This window comes from Phoenix dactylifera, chromosome 12 (genome assembly GCF_009389715.1).
Source record: "Phoenix dactylifera cultivar Barhee BC4 chromosome 12, palm_55x_up_171113_PBpolish2nd_filt_p, whole genome shotgun sequence".
NCBI lineage: Eukaryota > Viridiplantae > Streptophyta > Magnoliopsida > Arecales > Arecaceae > Phoenix > Phoenix dactylifera.
Window position 1 is genome coordinate 2,733,833 of NC_052403.1, and position 22,424 is coordinate 2,756,256.

Genomic DNA, 22,424 nt, shown 5'->3' on the forward strand with positions numbered 1-22,424 from the left:
ATGATGTAGTAGGTGCTTGATCTGGCTTAGAGATCTGCAGCTTCCTTTGTGCTCTTCAGCATATCTTTTGATCATATTGTAGTGCTGATACTGAAGAATATCAAAGCACCGCATGGACAGCTTTCATGACAACCTAAACACTCAATCAAAAGTAGAAAGAGAGATCTCTCCTGCAGCAAAAGCCACTTGCCAATGACATATAGCCTAGAGGATAACAGGGTGAAGTATTGGATGTGCACTGTTTGTTGCACCAAGTTGGAGAACAAGGCTCACATTGGCAAACCAACCAGGCAACCATGTCCCTAGAAAGTAGCATGGCCCCTGCTACTGCATGGTGATTTTGACACCATACACATCCCTACATTTTGGAAGACAACCATTATGAGTAGTAGGACTCGTTTGGTTTGCAGAAAAACAAAAGAAAAAAATGTGGTTAATGGAAAAACAAAAAAAATACCTCTTGTTTAATTAGAATTTTCAAAGAGGAGAGATGAAAAAATAGCATTCCAATAGGAATAAAATTTCTTACTTCATGAGAAAGAAAAATCCATAGGGAATGTGAAAAACCTACTTTTCTATCAGTTGAAAATTGAGATTTCTTTTCTCCAAAGATACCCTTGAGTCATCAAAATTCATGGATAAGGTCTTTCCATTTATTAAGGATATAATAAATATTTCATACAACTTTTCCAAAAAAATAAATGCTCAACTAAACATATGCCACTTTAAAATATGTCATTTTTTTATGATCAATTAAACATACCAAAACTATTTTTTCAGGCATCATATTTCCTTAAATCTTCTCAGAAAAAACATTCCACCTAGAAAAAAATCTTCCCACGAACCATACGAGTCCTTAATGATATAGACTTTCCCTTTCCACTTCTGCACCTAGGGACATAATAGAGCCAAGCTTGATTAAGCTCAGATGTAATAAGTTTGGTTTAAAATTAATTTCAAACTTGAACCCCTAGATTATGCTTGATTTATTTACTATCATTTTGAGCTCAATTCAATCTTAATTTTGAATGGAGCAGAACAAAAGCATATTTGAACAGCTTGATAATCTTGAATCAAGCTCAAATCTCGATTCCGAGCTTGGTTGAAGATCTAGTTCAGACCTCAATTAACTTTTAGTTGATCCAAAGAGTAAAAGGTCACCGATTAACATTTTAACCCAATAACCTACTTACATGATATACATATTTCATATATACAATTCAACATATCCAAGCCTGATCAAGCTGGGTTGATTTTTGGCTTGACTTGACATTAGTTTCATGCCTATTTTACTGATTCAAGCTTGGGTTGTTTAGCTTCAAACTGAGCATGATTTGAGCTCCTCTCATGCCGAGCTCGAGCTGCTCAGTTCGCTTGACATCCCGAAACACCTGTTAAGTAAACCTGGAATTCTTAATGCACCCATCTTTCATCAATTTGATGTCATATGATGACTTCTGTTATTTTATCTGCTCTTTCAATCATCTGGTTTCAAAATCATGGAAGGGCTAGATATGATGGAGGGCATGTGTCAGTTAATTAAGCAAAATAGATGTCCATACATTTCAGGAGACAAAAAAAAGCAAACAAAAGAACATTAGGTTGTAAGGTACTGAAACAATCTCAACATATAGAAAACCACAGCGAGGTCAAAAATCTTCTGGAGGAATAGAAAGCTCTAGCTCTGTAACAAAATCATAAAAAAAAAGAGAAAATCATGCTCCCATCTAGATACTACACTAAAAACTGCATGAATCTTTCTCTTATATGTGGTAAAATTCTTTTGCTTCTAGCGAGCAGCAGCTTGTGCGGGTTCCAGAATGTTCTTTGCCAAAACATATGTCCGCACATTAAGGTTCTTCATGTTTTCAATGATCTGTTCATATCTGGTAAAGAGGGAAAAATAACACCAAAGAAGAAAAATCATATAAACATAAGAACAAACACAAAAATATTGCTGCAAATTATGATAGAATAAAGGAACAAAAATCTCAGATATTTAACCACAATATCCACCATCCAATCTTAATCAGGACTACCGAGTAGATCTCTGGTAATTTAGCAGATGGATGAATAACCTCCTTATATTCATCATCAAATTTGTGATCAAGATGGAGATCAATGTATGTAGAAGATTCTGCATGGACATAACTAAAAATCCAGGAAATCTTAGACATGCAGAAAAACATACACATTAAGATGATTGGTTCGCATGATAACAGTCCCTGATGCTGAATCAATCTTCGCCTCAAGCTTTGAGTTTTGAACAAGATTCATTATCCACATTTCTGCCTCGTCATAACTCATGTTCAACTTCTCAGCAAGCATGCTGTTACCAGACATCGGTTCGAGTATCAGCAATTAATTTCAAGCATCAGCTTGTTGAAACAAAAGAACTGTAGCTATTACCATTATATGTGGGAAAAGAAGAGGGTACTCTAAACAAGAGATATATAGCAAGAAAACAATCATACAAGAGAGAAAAACTACAAGCCATTTACTGCAAGTAATTGTGAACAAATGCTAATTAATGGGAAGACAACAGAAATCCCCTGTTCTAAACAGGAGAATTATCACTTGTATGTCTATCAAAAGTTTCATCGTATCAGCCAGCAAGGTTAAGGAACAATGGATCCATCCTTTTTTGATGGGCAAGTATATTCACAAGAAATAGACTTTAGTATAGTACAATTAAACAAATGAAAGATCCAATTCTGCATTATTTTACATCTTCTAAATTACAGTTTAAAAATATTTTCTTAATTGTTATCTGTAGAGCGCCGAGTTAATCATTATAACTCCATAAAAACAATGATTTATCAACCTGAATAGCAAATACGGCCATCATATGCAAAAATTCTACGGGACTACAATTTAAACCCTCACTTGTTTTTCTCCTTTGGTTGTACATCACCAACCTGAGGTGCACTGAAAGCTAGCAACATAACATAGCCTGGGCATCTTGATGAATGTAATTTCACGAGGAAATCACAGCCCTGCATATAATCATGGGTCAAACCAGAGTACAACTTACAGGCCAGTTAGTAGGGACAGACGTCCTCTCCCGATAAACAACCTTGTGATTTCCCCAACCAAGATACAGTCTGCAGCCTCCTGATAGGGGATCCACAACACTTTGGATGTTCTCCGCTCTAAGATGTGTGGTTTAGAAAAGTCATGTTATCTTAGGCAAGTTGTTATGCCATCAGCAAAAATGAGTAAAGGCCAAGATGTCTAAGGATTGGACTAAGAAAGTCCCACAAAAAAACCAAAGAATTTTGACCATTCTGCACTGTAAGCCTAGCTGCACCACTAACTGATTGTTGTTTCAGTGATGCATAAATACTGAACTTCTCTATTTGTTCAAAGCTTGCCACCAAAACCACAGCTCCTTTCTCATTCAATTTGGAAGACAAAAACCTATTAACCGAATGTGTCCTTCAAAATGAGAAATAATTCCCATAGTTATCTCTTGTAATATTTAATAATCATGCATACTTTTCCATTTTTGTCAGATTAACTGATGCGCTGGTTATCCAAATAGAGAGACTAATAGGCATTTCTTCTACTTGATTTGCTTCCGTGAAGGATAAAATCTCACGCAATCATGTGGGCAGCTAACAAGTGTATGCAGCACGGACACAAGGCATGAAAGGCATGAAAAAGTGATGTTGTGACCAATATATACATATACACGCACCCATACACACAATAAAGTGCAGACAACCTTAAGAACTCGTTTGATTCGCAGGAAAAGAAAGGGAGAAAGTGTGGTCAATAGAAAAATAAAGAAATACCTCTTGTTTGGTTGGAGTTTTCAAAAAAAAGAGATGAAAAAGTAATATTCCCATAGGAATAAAATTCTCATGTTTTATGGAGAAAAAACCCCATGGAGGACATGAAAAAGTTACTTTCTCACCAGTTGGAAATTAGGGTCTTTTTTTTTTCAAAGTTACCCTTAAGCCATCAAAACCCATAGGTAAGGTTTTTTTCCTTTATTAAGGGTGTAATAGGTATTTCATACAACTTTTCTAGGAAAGTAGATGCTCAAGCAAACATAAGCTACTCTGAAATGTACCACTTTTTCATGATCAACCAAACATGCCAAATTCATTTTTCAAGCATCATATTCCTAGGAATCATCATCCCAGAAAAAATATTCCAGTGAGAAAATTCTTTCCGCGAACCAAACGAGTCCTAAGAGGTCCATATATCTAATAAATTGAAAAACTTCATATACATTAGTAATAATCTTACAATGGAAGTTGCCTACCTGATGTCAATGCACTGATGTATGCGGCAGTAACTTTCAAAAATGAAGAGACGGGCATTTTCAAGAAACTCATCCCTTAGATGTACAGTGGTAAGGTTACCATCTTCAACATGTTTTCCAAGAAAGGGATCATTCAGTATTACCTTAACAAGAGGCAAATAATATTTGTAAGCATCACATAAAATAAGGAGACAATAAATCGCAGCAAAAAAATAAAGAAATACAATTAAGATAATCACACACACCATGACAGAGCTGGAAAGGAAAATGCAAAGTCAACCAAGTTGGAAGGAGATTCAAAAATGTGATGTATTTACAGGTTTTCTAGTGCAATAAACTAAGGCTACAAACCAAGCATAACAAAAGAAATACACATATGCCAGAAAATAGCAGTACATATACAGTGTTATAATACAATCTGAAGTAGAAATAATTCTGATATATCACTACTAAGATTTGCCTAAGTCAGAAATTCAGCTCTTGTTTCTAGAGGGTTAGCACTGGATTTACAATCAGATATAATCTGTGCATCCTTCAATGGAACATTTTTCAAAATTAGTATACTGTGTATTGGTCAGAGAAAGGCTCAGGTGATGATCATGACAATGCTAATTCATCCATCATTGTATGTAGAACAGAGTTTTTCTTGCACATTTATGAAATTATTCTTTGATGCTTGCCATACCAAGAATAACCTAACTCTGCAATGACCATGTATTAAAAATTATTTGTCTTGTTCCTGTTATTCATATGAAGACATTTTGCTCTAAGTATGCCAAGCTTCAAGACATCTATCACTTTGTTAGATAATTAAAATACCAAAATGTGCTTGTTCATTTTCCTACTAACATGATGATCCTCACTAGAGCTCATCACTTTAGAAATAACTAATAATTCCAATCTTATACTTTATCTTAGTATTATTCTTTGTATGAAAGCAGAAGTGCCTTTTACACAAATACGTAGAAAAATCTCCTGTGGTTGCTTCCTAATATTTTTGCATCCTAGTATTATCCTAGTATTATATTTTTGAGTTGCAAATCTCCCCTTCCTTATCCAAAAAAAGAAAAAAAGTAACAAATGCATATCTTAACACTCTGGTGCTAAAATCGAATGAGCTTTGAGATGAATTCTTTTACAAAGTTCTCGCCATAGTAGAAACTCAATCTTCATCAGCAAAATCAGCTAAGTGATATCATAATAAAATAACCAGGCAATACCAAGAAATAGAAATTTCTTTGACGTGTAGGAAATATTTATAGACAGCATGGTTTATAACAACTTTTTCCACATTATTCAATATGCGTATTGATGCTTGGACCCCAGCTATCTTCAAGAGAAAGCACAAATTTATATCAAAGATTCTCCCAAGTAGACTGATCCATATGGCTTGCACCATATTTATCAAGATATTAAGAATTGTTGCCCACTAAATAGCAGTCCTGTTATATGAGTATTATATACGTTCTGAGCTGAATACTTATATATGTTGTAGCCTTTTATTTTCTTTGTCCTTATGTTGGCCATTAGGTAGGCTCTAGTCTTTGTTTGTGGGATGCCTACCTCTGATTATAATGAACAGAACCTCCACAGCACCATGGCTGCTGCCTCCTATGGCTGCATAAATTAGGAAAATATGGGAGAGAATTGCAAGGGGGCATGTATATAAGCACTAGAAGGAAATGAGATCCCAAGAAATCATATCAACAAAAATAGCAACATTGTCATATCAGAAGTGGTTGGCGCATATCACCTATTACACCTATGTCAAATTAGGGAACAAGGTCATGGGTATGCCAACTAGGTACAAGTCCAAAAGAAGAAATTTCTTAATAACTAAAAGGATCTGGCACTTAGACATGCACAAATACCTAACATCATACTCCCAGTCTGTAACATATGTTGGTGCCTTTGTAACAATTTCTACAGATTCCAAATAGGCAAAGAAAAAACTTCAAACATGTTAAAAGTGAGCTTACCTCCAGATAGATAAGAAAAGAAAAGATTGGGGAAAGCAGAAGTGATACGGAGTTAAAGCGAACAGTTAGATTCTCAAACTAGGCTATCTAATCCACAATCTCGATACAAGTTATCCACCTTTACTAAATAACATGAATTAACCTGATTTCCTAACTAAGATGTTGAAATGAAGCATACAATACTAGAAATTCCTAATTAAAAGATACAGAACATCAGCAAACTTAATTGGAGTAACAAGTAACTTACTTGCTCACACTCCGTGAGCTTCTTCTGTGCACCTTCAAAATCGTAATTGACATATAAGTATTCTAAAAATTCTGTAATAGGATCCCTGTAACAGTGCTGTTCCTGCTGGATGACTTTGATCAACTCCTTAAGCATATTTCTTCTCCTTTTATTGATAATGACAGCAGTTGCAACATAACGTAAGAGGTGATGTGCATTTGTTTGAATAGCATTCAAATACCTGCATAAAAGCATAATGACTGAATTAAAGGGTCTGAAAGATAGCTTCCTTGGCAAAATACACTAAAACGTTATTTCAGACAAATTAAGGTCATCAAGATCATAACTAAATAATTATAAATGTCATAGTTGATAAGCCAAATCATTCTTGGGATACCTAGATTATGACATTCTCGGCATACCTAGATTATGACATTCTTGGCCATGAATAAGATGTTTCAAGGGAGGTCTAAAATAGGACCTGATTTACTCACAATGACACAATAAAGCAACTTACTATTTTCATAGTGTGTACAAATAAGAGAGGTGGATGATAGTGAATTGGAAGTAGGTTCAGTTTTTCGCTAGTTTTAAAAGCATAAATTAGAATCCAATTATTTTTCCTCTCTACTTCAAGAAATAGAGAGAAAGGTTTCAAGCTGCTTTTATTTCATAATTCCTATTATCAATCCCCAAGCATGATTTCATGCCATCCAACAGCTTTCTTTCTTTCTTTCCTTTTATCTTGTTCTATTTAAAATCTAAGATACATTACAGAATACAGACACAAATAAATTTCTAGCAAATCTAATGATAACAATTAGATCGTTTACTTTTGAAGTTAAATTGACTGATCCTACCATATTAAAGTTATAAGCTACAATAACAAAAAGGTATTCAGCAGAAACAAGAAGAAAGCCACAACAAGACACCAAATAAAGAACAAAAGTAGGCAACAAACATCGCATGATGGATTTGATGGAGGTCAAAAACAAGTTTTGGTTTAAAAAATGTGGAGTGCACCCCAAAAAATTTTTAAGGAAAAATGTCACCAATTTAACAAGCCAACTGGACAATTTTCATCAACTTGATGGGCAGATAAGTCCTTAAAGAGTTCATGAGTGCTTCTAACAAAGCTCAAATAACAGCATGTTATTCTAGTTCAAATCAAACTATGGATGGAAAGCTATTGGTTAAGATGCAAATTTGATTGAATTAAACACTTCTCTAGTAATTTTTAAGTTTTCAAAAAAAAAATGTCAGTAAAACAAATAGCACATTGGAGCTAAACATTTTAAAAATGTTTCAAAAAATGAAGATCATCAGTTAATGTTTCAACTGTCTTGTTCATGTCAAAAATTAATTCTAACATCTTCGTTCCCTAAACCATTTCTTAAAGCTTCTAATCGAAATGCCTTGGTTAGCAAACAGCAAAGGGTTATTGATGCTTTTGGAAGGTTTACTTGATGATGAAATTCTTTTTGATAAATTCATCAACAGGGAATTAAAGAGCTTAACTACATTTGATCCAAGCTTGCATATTCAAGTTCTTAATACATTGTATAGATGTTAATATTGGGAGACAAGGCCAAATAGGCCCGCATATTTCTCCTGGATCAAACCGTTAACTTTCTAGTTTCAGTTTAGTAGTTGCTAAAAGAATGGTTTAAATACTCAAGTTCCATAAAGGATACAAGCCTGTATTGGACAACAATCTAGAGCTGGACCAATTACAGAGCAAATCTATAAAATACACAAAAAAAAAAGCAACTGAGCTGGACTGCAAGTGTTCTTCATGACTCATGGTGATGAGATGATGAGTCACTTGCTTCTACATTGCCAGTTAGATAAATCTTTTTAGTGGTATCGTGTAAGAAGGTTGAAATTTTGGAACCACTATCTAGCAAAGTTTCTTTCAGACTCTCAATCTGGAGCTCTACCTTTACCTGCACTTATGTTTAGACAGTGTTCAGCATTAAATTGCATGAAATATGGTGAGCAGTTTGAAAAGAACAAATTTGTTGGCCTTCCAACAACAGCAGGGAAACATTGGGCCTATCTGGATGCTTATGACTATAAATATATGTACATTGTCCAAGTTTTATGTTTTCCTGCATTGAGAATGACTCATGAAGAAATTTTCCACCACAATGTTATTGATTTATTTCTTCTCTAGAATATCCATGTTCTGGTTATCCTCTTCTTCAAGAACTTGGAGTGACTTGTATGTAAATCTTCCTTTTTCTAGCTTTGTTTCTAAACATTTTCTTGCTACCAAAAATAAAAATAATGAAAATCCACAAAAGAGACGACTGATTTTGCAAACAGAATTTGAGAGAAACCTAAAATATTCTTCCTTTGTAATATAGTGTTACCCTATAACAGTAATGTTATTTATTTTTCGGTAAGTTTTGCAAAAATAAGAGAAATGTAATATCTGACTAAAGAACATGTTTCAGAAAGGATTAATGCTGACCACGTTAGATACCGAAAAGCAAATTTAAGCCGTCTTGGATGAGTGTAAGCGCAGCAGAATGGTTGCAACTCATTAAGACTAAGAAACGGTTCAATACTTGATACTTCAAATTTGATCTGGAGAACCAAACCTGTCTTGGAAGAAAAGATCAATGATTCCATTTCTCCCGTTTTCATGGTTAAAGAAGATGAAAAGGCTCCAGTGCATCAGCCATATCCTATTCTGCAGTTGATTTAAAGGTGAAGCAAAATTCTGCCCCACGAAAAAAAAAAGCAATAATATTAAAGAAAGTAGGAAAGCACTAAAAAAATAGCATAAAAGAAACAAGCAAACCATAAAGAAACTACACGTAGACACTACACAGCACACCCAGCAAAGGGCCAAAAATAAGACCTTGGAATCTATAATCTCCTTGAGTCGATTAAGTTCCTCGAGTGCAATATCCCAATTCTGCATTAAAATCTCTGCCGCTAGCTTGCCCCACAAAGCACTCAAACTTCTGTCACTGTTAGTGCACAAAGCACGATATTGATACAAGTAGACAGCAGCATCAGAGTAGTTCCCGCACTCAAATTGAAACTTAGCATATTGATATAAAGCCTCTATATGATCAGCACCAATCTGTTCAACAACGAAATAGGAAAATTACCATTTTTTCTTCTGCTCTTCTTCTTTTAATCAATAAATTTGCAAGCCATTTCAGAAACCAACTGAACTCATTAATAATCTTTAAAACAAAACGTAATTCTGCATAATCTTAGCAACGGATTGCATCATGAAAGCTTAAAGATCGAATTTTTTTCTCATAAATTGATGAAAACAGAAGAAAACCCAAGGAAATCAAAGCAAAAGGATACCTGAAACCGATCATTGAGCATCTGGATGTTGTATTGTTTATCGGGCCTCAGCTCCTGAACCAAGGAAGCGTTCTGAAGAAAAGAGATCAGCGGCGCCGCCGATTCCTCAAGAGACTTCAACCTCGCGACAACCTGGACCCTCCTATCCACCATCTCTGCCAACACCAATCCAGCACAAAATTCATATCCCCAAAAGAGAGAGAGAGAGAGAGAGAATTCCATCAAATCAAAACCCTAAGGGGAGAGGGGAGAGGAGGTACGACCTTGGGGGACCTCTTCAGTGTGGTAGAGGGTCTTGTGGATGTCCATGGCGTAGTCGATCATGTTGGTCTGGCTGAGGAGCTCGATCTTGGCCTTGAGGATCTCGTCCTCGGCGTAGAGCTGGTGCTCCTGGAGGAACTCCAGAAGGGGGAAGACGAGGTGGCGGTCGAGTTGAGGAGCGATCCGGGAGGTGAGGTCGTAGTTCGCCATGGCTAGAGCTCGAGCGGAGTTACTTACGGTTAGAGTTTCTCGGGCGCTTCTCCGTTCCCGCCGCAGGAAGAAGAGAGGTCGGAGTTATCCTGCGAAAACTAGAAGAAAGAGATGAGCCTTTTGGACGGACGATCCAACGGCTCCTGGAAAAGGATCGGATAAGACTTGGGCCTGTTACACCATCTATATAATAGGCCATGGGCCAAACCCAAAACGCCCAAAACGGCTCCTGCACACCTCGCCAGTTGTGAGAGCATTAAATAAAAATAGTCTCCAAATTATAAAATATAGATTGCCTTTTGATTGCTAGTGAGTCACACTATTATTTTTTTTTTAACAATGATTTTTCTTTTGCAAATATTTTGACAGCTAATGAAAATTCAATTCTAAAAGAGATCCACCTCTCTAGCACAAACAACTACTTTTAATACGAGTACTTAAATACAAAATATGGTTTCACTATAGTATATTTTGTTACTGGTCTAATTTTTTTGTTTACCATTTGAAGGTCCTCCTTGCAAACTTGTTTGTCATAAATGCAATTTGTAGTGCCTTTCATGACTGCTTCATTCTTTCTCAAGTTCATTGACTAAACAAGCTCGCTTTCAACCATATGATAAAAGAATTTTGTTTCTAGAATTGCGAATAGCCAAGTTGGGCATTTTAAAAATGTATATGTGGAGTTTTAATTGAAAGCTATTTCCAATTTTTCTTGGTAGAATAATTTTGTCAAATTATTCTTTGTAAATGTGTTAATTAAAAATTATTCAATTATTCATGAGTTCTAAGATTTACTCACAAATTTTAGGATTTATCCATTGAATATAATAAATATATAAATTTATATTGTATTGTTGAATGAAAATATGCAAATTCCTAAATATAATAAAGCTATAAATCTATACTATATTACTAAATGAAGAAGGTACATTCTCTATTAGATTCAGTTCATCAAATTTTCTAACAAGAACATCCTTAGTTTCTCTTTTCATTAATAACTGCAAAACTATAAATAGCCACACGATGTCGCTTACACATGGACTCTATTTAACAAAAATCTCCATGCATCTCTAGCCGACATTCCTAACCTGTTGGACTCCGTTTAAAATTTAAAAAACAAACAAAAACAGCGATCCTCTTTCTATAATCCACTTCTTTTCTCTCTCTTATCCAGGAGCCCCTTGAATTCTTTATTTATTAATTTGCTTTTTACTTAAATGTGCACTGAATGTGCGTGGCTGCTAGTATATTAATAGGTTGTAATTTTTTTTACTGGAATTCTTTTTCGTTAACAAACCTACGGCTAGTGTGTCGCGTGCCACAGATGGGCCAGGTCACCAATGCTCCAATACCGCGAGCATCTTCATACTGCTTTATCTGTACTCTTTAGGCATGGCAATCCAAGAGAAGAAACCTGAAGCAAGTAATTGGCATAGTATCATAGTAATTGGCATAGTAATTGGCATAGTAATCCACAGATGGGACAGATCTCCCACTTTCCCCAGTATCATAGTAATTGGCATCCTCATATCATCAATTTCTCTACCAAAATTTGCTTAACCAATACCCAACCCCGCACGGATACCATGATCTTTACACTAATTTATTTGGTTTCACTATTTTCAGATCTAGTCCCCTCCCTGAGGTATATTCTAACAGTGATCTCGTATATTAATACCCATTTACCTCAAAATTGTGAGTATCAAAACATACCACACAACCAGCTTATTATGCTTTGTTCTCACTCTTATATCTCTTTTATTTTTTTTTCTTTTCTTTTTCCTTCCTTCTTCCCTTTCCGAAACAGGGTATCACCTAACTTGATTCAATTGTAAATAATTACATCCATGGCTTCAGCTTTACCTAACTTATTAAATTACTGCCTCATTGCAAGAATTGCATATTAACTCAGATATAACCATGGACCTCATGTCCCGAAGTGCATTTCTCAATGGAGTCGACATTTACTGCGAGGTTCCATGCCTCGTCTTAAGTTGGACTCTGAAACTGCCAAAGTTTCACCCTCAATTTGTCGTTCATTTTCATGGATGCTCTGACATGAAGCTGCTAGAATGTAGAGCATGCAAAGATCTGAGCTAACAGAAAATCTCAGCAAATCCCAAAACAAAGTTTGTGAAAAACCAGCAACTGAAGTCATATATGCAGATTTGCATGATGCATCCATTTGCCTGATGTTCGATCAGACTATAAAGCCAAAGCATTTCATGTTGCTGGCCTCATGTCCACAAAGAGATCACATACAATGCAAACCATCCAAAGGAACACACAAGGAAAAGATCGTCACCACGAATCAACATTAAATAGTATCACAAGCAACATGACCTAGAGGAAAACAAGGCAGAGAGAGTGCAACACTGGGTAATCTGTCCGAAAGAGAACAAGGCTTATATACACAGCTTCCTTTATGCAATGAGGAAGGGCAAGACAGTGAGCATGAAGGATTCATAAGTGAATGTGGCCGACCCCATGTACGCGGTGTCCTTCTCCTTGAACTTTTCTGTTAGCCCCTGCCATCCCAACGATCCAAACAGAAAATATACATTTTCAGTTCTAGGTCCAAACCATAGAGGACAACAGAAAATCGCAATCATCAAAGAAAATTGTATATATCAGAATTCAGAAACTAGTGAATGAATTAATCAATTACCTTAACAGTGAGGCAACATCTGCAAGGCATTCAAAGATACACAAATAAGTCAAAAGGTGTAAATAACTCATATGAAAGATAATATATAACAAAAGCTACCTCCCAGCAATATTTCAACAAACTGCCCTTCCCATGCATATCATGCTAAGCACAAATGGAGTAAGGTAAAAAAAAAACTTACTCGATGAAGTTATCATATTCAATGGCTTTATTTTTGCCTCCAGATTTATCAAACTTGGACACGAGCAGGTCCAGGACCACTGGAGAAACAGAAAACCCAAGACTAAGAAGAGCTTCTCGTAGCTCTGAAGAATCAACCTTACCACTGTGATCCCGATCAAATCTCTCAAAGATGGCCTAGATATGCAAAACATGTTAGCAACCAATTAAAATAAAGGGCTAGCTTCCTGCAACAAAGACTTGTAGATCTTATACCCTCCAGTTCTGAAGGCTGTAGAACAGCGAGGAGAATTCCTTTGGCCCTGCACAGTACGAAAGTCATACAATTAGACTTTACTATATTCTCCTCTGGCCCTGCACAGTACGAAAGTCATATGATTAGACTTTACTATGGAGTTGCTAGATTGGAGTGCAAAAACTATTAATTAGAACAATGGCAAGCAGGATTTGGATGTCACTAGAGATCTTAAAGACTGGGATCCATTCTTAAAAAAAATGGCACAGTAATCTTGTTTCTGAAAATTTTAAAACCAAACAGAGGAGATGGCACCACCATCCCACCTTTGACAGAAAAGAAACCTGTGGGACCTCAGGCACCTGAAATTACAAATGGAGCAATGCTTTGACAACCAAAATTCTAACTCATAACATCCTGATTTTGGCATTTGCATAGAAGAGTTACAGACCTTTTATGAGAGAGAGAGATAGAGAGAGAAACACAGAGTGAGAGAGAGGAAAGAATAGTTGCACAAACAAATATCATCTGAACTGAATCACCATACCCTGTTGGAAGGGAAAACCCGTGAACCTGCAGCCATGCCATTCTGCCTCCCTCAGAAGATCAGATATGCAATCAAACCAGAAAATACCATGTAACTCAGTGCTCTTTACTGTGAACTATCTGGTTCTAAGAGAACTGGCAGGTTCTTAAACCAGCAGTTAGTCACTACTTTGTCATCAACTTAAAATTCAAGGGCATTCTTGTGCACTGATATCAAAAATTGAGAAGAAAAACCATAAAGAGACCCAATCAAATCCCTTTCTCTTATCTTATGCTCTTCGGAAGCAAAAGACAGATTAAACATCTTCCTTTTATCTGGCCCTGAGGCCACTCCAGCACGTGCAATTACCGACTCCATCTAAGACAAGCTTCCCCACCCCACCCACCCCACCCACCCCACCAAAATCCTAAAATGACGTCAAATCCTCAACCCTCAACAACCCTTGCTGGTGTCCTGCACTCACCCCCACCTTGGCCAGGGCCCTTGAGGCTCTTCTCCTCCCATGACTCCTCTAGTGGGCATTTAACAACGTCAACAGAACAGGTAGCGGGCACTATACCGGTTCTCCGGCGAAATGAGTCGGAATGGGCCTGCGGTGTGCCGTGCCAAGCCCGTACCGACACAGTTGAACAGACAAGGGAGAGGGAGAACGAGAGAGGAAAAGAGAGGACGGGGAGCGAGGGAGGGAGGCCGGTGGAGGCCAACGTTGGGCCCTTGCACAATTTACACGGCCGTTCCCTTGTTTCAGACGAGCCTCCGCCAGCCTTCCTCCCTCCCTCCCCCGTTCTCTCTCTCTCTCTCTCTTTTCCTTCTCCTTCTCCGCCTTCGGCAACAGATTTCGTTTCTATTGCCAAAACCGTACTGGTGGCATCGGTTCGGCTCGAAACGGTCGGAACCGTCCCGAACCGCCAACACTGGCATTTAAGGACTGAAAAAGTTGAGCTTTTAGTCCTATTAAATAAAAATGTCAGAAAGCAGCGCATCACCACCACCGCCAACCAAAAGGGGCACCCCTTCCCCTTTTTTTTGGTGAACAGAAGAGGTTACACAGATCTGGAGTATACACAACCCATACAATTAGTCCTAACACCAAGAGAGAAAATTTTCGTATATGCTATGCTATAACTAATTAATAACATTTCGTCATGCATGTACATGATATTCTCCGTTTTTAGCTTATTCTAATCTGCTATATTCTCATTTAGTCTGCTATACTTTCACCAATTTCACCAGACATTAATATGACCTATGTTTAATTTTACATATTTCCCTACAAAGCATCTAATTTTTCTATGTAGTTTATAATTCTATTTAATATGTCTCTTGTCCGCCCTATTGAGCTGACAGTTGAATTAGTGAACTGGCAACTTGACCAGCTTGATATCTGGTCTGCTTTTCATGTTGCTGCAGAACAACAGTCCACTTGGGACAAAGGAAATGCTACAATCACATGTTCAATGTCCACAAATAATCCATGCTGGGACTACACACACACACACACACATATATACACATGGTTGTCAAGCTTTATCCTCACTATTTGGGGTCAGCTTTATGGATCATCATTCACTGATAATTCCTATCTAGGGACAGAATCAAAAGTTCAAATAAAGAGCTAAGAATGCTATTGCGAGTTAATAACAAAAGATATAGTTTACCAAATCCCATCTCAAAACAGAGTAATTCCAAAGAAGAGTCTTTTGCTTTTCAGGCGGGAGAGCTGGGCTGCACATTCCAATTATGGATTACACATGTGCAAAATACAATTTTATTAGTCCATTATCTTCAAAAGGAACAAGGACAAGTATTCATACATTCAAAAAGGATTATGATAATTGAAGATTGAAATAGATTATGATTGATCCGATGCAGATATGAAGAATTGCAGATAGATCTATGCATTGCCTCATGCAAAATCCAACATAGACAACAGCAACAAACAAAAGTGTTGCATATTTCACTAAATAACTCATGAATGATTCATGAGACTTATTAAGCCTAAAAGCCTGATTATCCAAGAATCCTCCAGGGAATCATTAGTTATGAAAAAAGTCAGTCAACTTATCAATAATATGAAGTACCATAGGCATGTGATGCTTCTTCCTTTGGGAGGAAAAGAGCTTAGTTTTTATAGTGGGTGTCATATATTCATTCTTACTGAGTATGCTCTCACTATTGAAATGGTCAAAACACCAATTTTTGGAATTAGAGAATGTGGGGCCCACTTTGAAGGGTATTTTCTCTTTTTTCTTTTTTCTTTTTTCTTTTATGAACAGGGAGGGTTCTAAAGCCACCTCCTACCCTATGTCCAAGCCCCCTTCCCCCACCTAAGCTGAAAGCCAGGTCCCCAGGAATATCAAGTCTAACACTTGCAGAATCGGGATATTGAGTAACAGGGTCCAAGAAGGAGGGTGTCACCCTTTGGAATCGAACCCCAACCCCTTGCCTTAAGTGGCAAAAGATAGTATAATCCATAATAAAGTTCAGTGGTACTTTAGAAATTTTATGGGATTGTCTCGGTAGATTACTTATACCTGCTATGATTCACATAGCACTAAACAAATTTGCCCTTTTGTGTGCATGCCCCTGAATACTTGCAACTTACATGTTTATCTTTGCAAGACACTCTTTGTGCAGCTATACCTCTCTACCTTCTACACTCATCTACTCACATTCAATCAACTACAATTTGGCTGGATAAAGACATAATCCAACCAGCAAAATTACCTCTACACACGTGAATTTAGAAGGGCTTTAATGCAAACTTAGAATGGTATGTTGGCATTTTTGCACCTAAAGCCAATCTTTCTTTCTAAGTTCATTGACAGCATTCAAACAAAGGGGCATAACTGCACAAAAGACTCACTCACAAAAGTATAATAATACCATGAATGATTATTCAAGAATCCTTCAAGGAATCATTAGTTATAAAAAAAGTCAGTCAACTTTTCAATAATCTGAAGAACAATAATATCATCGGCATATATGCTTCTTCTTGTGAGAGAAAAAGCATTTAGTTTTTATGGCGGGTGTCATATATTCATTCTTACCGAGTACGCACTCACTATCTTTTTTTCTTTGAATAACAACACGTTCTCACTATCGAAATGGTAACAACAACATTTCCGGAATTAGAAAATGTGGAAGGGTAACTTTTTTCCTTTTTTTACGAGTGGGGGTGGTTTTCTAACCCCACCTCCTACTCTATATCCACATGCCCCTCAACTAAGCTGAAAGCCAGATCCTCAGGCAGATTGAGTCTAATACTTGCAGAATCGGGATACTAAGTAACAGGGTTCGGAAGGAGGGTGTCACCCTTCGGAATCGAACCCCCACCCCTTGCCAAGGGGTAGTATATTCCAAAATAAAGTTCAGTGGTACTTCAGAAATTTTATGGGATTGTCTTAGTAGATAACTTAGTCCTGTTATGATTCACATAGCACTGAACAAATATGCCTTTTTGTGTGCATACCCTCACATACTTGCAATTACATGTTTATCTTTGCAAGACACTCTTTGTGCAGCTATACCTCTCTACCTTCTACACCCATCTACTGACATTCAGCCAGCTACAATTTGGCTGGATACACACATAACCAAACTAGCAAAATTACCTCTACACATGTGAATTTAGAAAGACTTTAATGGAAACTTAGAATGGTATGCTGGCCTTTTGCACCTAAAGTCAATTTTCTTTCTAACTTCATTAACGACATTCAAACAAAGGGGCATAACTGCACAAAAGACTAACTCGCAGAAGTATAATAATACCATGAATGATTATTCAAGAATCCAGGGAATCATTAGTTATGAAAAAAAGTCAATCAACTTTTCAAAAATCTGAAGAATAATAATACCACGGGCATAAACACCATTTTTGGAATTAGAAAATGTGGGGCCCACTTTGAAGGGTAGCTTTTTTTCTTCTCTTTTTTTTTCAAACGGTTGGGGTTCTAAACCCACCTCCTACCCTCTATCCACATGCTCCTCAATCTAAGCTGAAAGCCAGGCCCCCGGGCAGATTGAGTCTAATACTTGCGGAATCGGGATACGAAGTAACGGGGTTCGGAAGGAGGGTGTCACCCTTCGGAATCGAACCCCCACCCTTTGCCAAGGGGTAGCATAATCCAAAATAAAGTTCAGTGGTGCTTAAGAAATTTTATGGTACTATCTCAGTAGATAACTTAGTCCTACTATGACTCACATAGCACTAAACAAATGTCTTTTTGTGTGCATACCCTTGAATACTTGCAACTTATATGTTTACCTTTGCACGACACTCTTTGTGCAGCTATACCGCTCTACCTTCTACACCCATCTACTCACATTCAGTCAACTACAACTTGGCTGGATAAAAACATAATCCAACCAGCAAAATTACCTCTACACACATGAATTGAGAAGGGTTTTAATGCAAACTTAAAATGGTATGTTAGCCTTTTTGCATCTAAAGTCATTTTTCTAAGTTGATTAAGGACATTCAAACAAAGGGGCATAACTGCACAAAAGACTAACTCACAGAAGTATACATTCTGCAAGCCATAAGTTAAAGAACACAGATCGAAAAAAAGCATATCTCTTGAGTATAAATTAGGGAAGTCAACTAGGACAGATACCCGAATATTTTATCCATCCCCGAACTGAATGAGGCAGTTTTAACCAAAGTTAAATAGGAATGGTTTCAATGATGGTTTTAAAAATCAAATCTGTTTGGTTTCGGTTTTGATTTTGATGAATTCTCCGAGTCAAACCCGACCCAAAACCAAACCCTACACCGAACCCGAAACCATACCCAAAACCAAACATAATGGCTATCTCTTAGTACCTTTTATATTTAGTATAAATTCTAACCCTCTATCCCATTCAATCTGGATCGCTCATAAACCATGAGCAAATAACTAAATGGACAAATCCTAAAGGCCAGATAGACTACTTTTTCCCCCCTTTGGTTCTTCTTCGCGATTATTGTGTTTGTTATGCTTATTTTTTTTAATGTAGTTGGATTTGTTTTTAACTTGGATTATTGTATTTATTGGATAGTTGCATTATTATTTTAGAACTATTGAGTTTGTTGGATGGTTGTGTTATTATTTTAGAATTAATGAGCATACTGGATGATTGTGTTATTATCTTTGGACATATTTATTAGTTGAGTTGGTATAAATTATATGAAATTTATAAATAATATCTTTAATTTGGATATTTATACATAAAAATTTTGAATTTAATAAAAAATGTTAAATAGTTTTCAATTTTTTAGTTTCGGTTTTGATTTTGTGGTTTTTTTTGGTGGCGGTTATTCCAAAAACCATTCAGTTTCAGTTTAGATTTCAATTTCAGAGAGCGGTCATGGATTTCGGATTTGATTTTGATTTTTTTTGTTAACCACATCGAATCTGTCCTGTTCACATCCCTGGTGTAAAATTGTAAATGGAGGGGAAAAAACATTAGCATTCTACCTGTTCACTGATACCCACTTGACACCGACTTAAACCTGACCCCTGAAAGTAAAAGCTACCTGATATGCCAAAACTTACCAGCTCTCGTATTAGTGCTTTTTAGAGTGGTTTCTTTATCAAAAGTCAAGACTTCGGTTACCTAAATATAAAAAGTCTCGAGTTTTTTTTTTTTTTTTTATCCTCAAAACGTGCGTCATCTGTCCTCCCAAAATCACCCACCCTAAATTGTTACAAACCCAGATACAAAAACGCAAACCAACGGCGCGCGCACGATAGCGACCGACCAGCCAGCGACGCTATGGTGAGCCTAGGGCTCCAAATCGGCAGTGCCAGAGGGGAACTCGATCAAGATTTTTAGGGTTTCCGAAGGGGAAAGGGGGACGAAGGGGAAATTAGGGCTTACCGATCTTTCGGACGTTACTGTTGGTGAAGTGGTACATGAGGAGATGGACGGTCCGGATGCTGAAGCTCTGGTTGTAGGAGGACAGCGCCTGCTGGAGCTCCTTGTCGTCGATGAAGCCGCTCCCGTCCCGGTCCGCCGCCTGGAAGCACGCCACCACGTTCGGGTCCGTCCCCGGCGGGAACGCCGACGGCACTAGCGCCGCGAACGGGCTTCCGTACGCCCCCGCCAGCGGCGGCGGGGTCTGATACTGGTGGTAGCCGCCCCCGCTCCCGTGGGCCCCCTGCACCTTGCCTTCCTTGGGGGGTTTCTCCCCGGCCGGGGCATACGGCGCCGACGGCGGAGGGGCGGCACCGTAGGGTTGCGGTGGAGGGGCGGCACCGTAGGGTTGCGGTGGAGGGGCGGCACCGTAGGGTTGCGGCGGAGACCCGGTGCCGTACGGGTTCGGCGGGGCACCGTAGTGGGGAGCGCCGTAGGGCTGTCCCTGCCTCGCGCCGTAAGGGTAGCCGGAGCCCGGAGGATAGCCTGCCATCTCGAATCGCGAGTTTTTCTTGAGGAGAGAGAGAATTGCGGATGGATAAACCCAGGCAAGCTCTCTCGCAGTTGCGTATATAGGAAAAGACGAAGAGAATGGACTTATTCTCGTGACCAAGCATTGTTGACTCCACCCGCGTTTAAAAGAACGATAGTTTCACACCTCTGCGGCGGAGAAAAGGATGACTATTATAAAATATAAATAATAACAATGAGAGATAGTAAGTATAACTTTATTTTAATTGGAGCTCAATCAAGTAAAACCAATATTTATTATCTTTATTATCTTTCAATAAAAATTTGACAAAAATAAATTTTCTTCTATTTTCCCATTATGTTAAAAGATATACTCGGGTATACTGTGAAATGTTGGTCGTGCAACAATTCAAGTTTCAAATACTTACCCACCGTAAACCCTGCCTTCCTTGCGAAGCAAGACAAATGGTTTTTTTTTTTTGTTTGTTTTTTTTGGTACAACAGGCAACAGCTCACACACAACAAGCATGGTTACAGCTCATAAAGTCAAAATAAATAAAAAAAATATAAAAAAAAAAGACCGTATCAAGATATGGTTGCCCCATATAGAACTTTCAAAATGCTGAACTGCAAAGAATGCTACCCAGACCACTATATTGTTTATCTCTCTATAGACATAAATGGCCTGATCAAAAGTATACTTACTCATAAGTTTACAAATATTGTGATTCAACCGTATCCCATCAGCTCTACAATTTGGCTTCTGAATCTAGTGAGACCACCATAACCAAGTCCTCCCAAAAAATGATGGGTCTGTGGCTCTCGGCTCTGGCCTTCGAACCGGATGCGATTTGTATATTGAGGCGATGGATTGGACGGTTTTGAACCGCCTCAAAGCCGCTGACGCGTGGGTCAGAGTCTTTTTTTTTTTTTTTTTTGTGCTGAAAGCGAGTATTTCATACACTGTGTGTACGAATATATCCAAGAAAATCAAAATACAATAACTCGTGGAGAGCATGTGGCAGCTCCTCCTCCCCTGACCAAAGAATGTACCCTGAGTGATGGGCCGCATGGGCCGCCACCCCATGGGTCAGAGTCTTCGTGGAGAGTAGCAGGAGGGATTGATGGGCACGTGTCAAGCGCGCTTCCGTGCGGGGAGGACCGGGAGTTGGAGAACGTGGCTTGGTGCTTGTCTCCATCGTACGTAATCAGCTTTTGACAATTTGCTCATCTCCACACTCGCACAAGAGGGTGGAGATCCATGGCCCTTGATGGGAGTTTTCTTTTTTGATTCTTTAGAAAAAATCAAGCTTGTTGTGCGAGCTTGGCTTGTTTATGAGTTAAACTTTCATAAAGATAACTGAGCTTGAAAGTTAGAGAGCTTTTTAGAAAAAATCAAGCTTCTTGTTCAAGCTCGGCTTGTTTATGAGTCAAACTTTCATAAAGATATCTGAGCTTGAAAGCTAGATAGTTTCTTTAGGAAATAATCAAGCTTGTTATTCAAGCTTGGTTTGTTTATGAGTCAAACTTTCATAAAGATATCTGAGCTTGAAAGCTAGATGGTTTCTTTAGGAAATAATCAAGCTTGTTATTCAAGCTTGGTTTGTTTATGAGTTAAACTTTCATAAAGAGATCTGAGCTTGAAAGTTAGAGAGTACGGATGAAGAAAAGAATGCTGAGACTTAAGAGAGAAAATCACGCTTAGCAAGCGTGGCATCTGCTCGACAGAAGCCATGTCTGTTCTCAACATCATGGTTAGGGTGGTCCATAAAATTATAGTGGACGAGCATAAAATTCACCCCTGAAACTAATAAACATCAGTTATTTCATCCACCTCAATGGGAGGAAATATTCTCTAAGTGGTCCAGTTACTTCAAATCAATCATGGCACGATTGAACCTTAAGGAATTTTCAAGTTTTTTTTTTCATGATGATATTAATACTCTTCACCCTAAGGTGAGTGAGCTTTTTGAGGGGGATATGAGATAAATTGAAGCTATACTTGGGTCAAACATGATTAGCGATGCTCTTAAGATTCCTATTTTTCACATGAATAACCTGGATAAGACGCTGCCGAAGTATATAGTGTTTCTTCTCAAGCTTGAAGACTATAGCGGGCTGACCGTTGTGTGGATGTGGATAT

At 37.9% G+C, this 22,424-nt stretch overlaps 2 protein-coding genes across 2 annotated transcripts; both read right to left on the reverse strand.

Moving 5' to 3' along the window:
- Window positions 1-1,515: 1,515 nt before the first annotated feature.
- On the reverse strand, window positions 1,516-10,409 carry LOC103705070 (eukaryotic translation initiation factor 3 subunit E-like). Its single transcript, XM_008788667.4, has 8 exons — window positions 10,075-10,409; window positions 9,812-9,966; window positions 9,348-9,575; window positions 9,085-9,206; window positions 6,500-6,719; window positions 4,274-4,416; window positions 2,192-2,329; window positions 1,516-1,886 (listed from the first exon to the last, which is right to left on the reverse strand). The coding sequence occupies exons 1-8, from the start codon at window positions 10,280-10,282 to the stop codon at window positions 1,790-1,792; spliced, it is 1,311 nt and encodes a 436-aa protein (XP_008786889.2). The 5' UTR covers window positions 10,283-10,409; the 3' UTR covers window positions 1,516-1,789.
- Window positions 10,410-12,431: 2,022 nt separating this feature from the next.
- On the reverse strand, window positions 12,432-20,407 carry LOC103705068 (calcium-binding protein CBP-like). Its single transcript, XM_008788666.4, has 5 exons — window positions 19,775-20,407; window positions 13,386-13,432; window positions 13,132-13,307; window positions 12,951-12,969; window positions 12,432-12,810 (listed from the first exon to the last, which is right to left on the reverse strand). The coding sequence occupies exons 1-5, from the start codon at window positions 20,301-20,303 to the stop codon at window positions 12,706-12,708; spliced, it is 876 nt and encodes a 291-aa protein (XP_008786888.1). The 5' UTR covers window positions 20,304-20,407; the 3' UTR covers window positions 12,432-12,705.
- Window positions 20,408-22,424: the final 2,017 nt, after the last annotated feature.

Coding starts and splice junctions, on each gene's coding strand:
- LOC103705070 (XM_008788667.4), bottom strand. CDS start 10,282: ATGGCGAACTACGACCTCACCTCCCGGATCGCTCCTCAACTCGACCGC. Junction 9,576..9,811: donor TGCTCAATGATCGGTTTCAG/GTATCCTTTTGC, acceptor GTTGTTGAACAG/ATTGGTGCTGATCATATAGA. Junction 1,887..2,191: donor CGAACCAATCATCTTAATGT/GTATGTTTTTCT, acceptor CCTCTTTACCAG/ATATGAACAGATCATTGAAA.
- LOC103705068 (XM_008788666.4), bottom strand. CDS start 20,303: ATGGCAGGCTATCCTCCGGGCTCCGGCTACCCTTACGGCGCGAGGCAG. Junction 13,433..19,774: donor CAGTAACGTCCGAAAGATCG/GTAAGCCCTAAT, acceptor CGTACTGTGCAG/GGCCAAAGGAATTCTCCTCG. Junction 13,308..13,385: donor ACAGCCTTCAGAACTGGAGG/GTATAAGATCTA, acceptor TTGCATATCTAG/GCCATCTTTGAGAGATTTGA.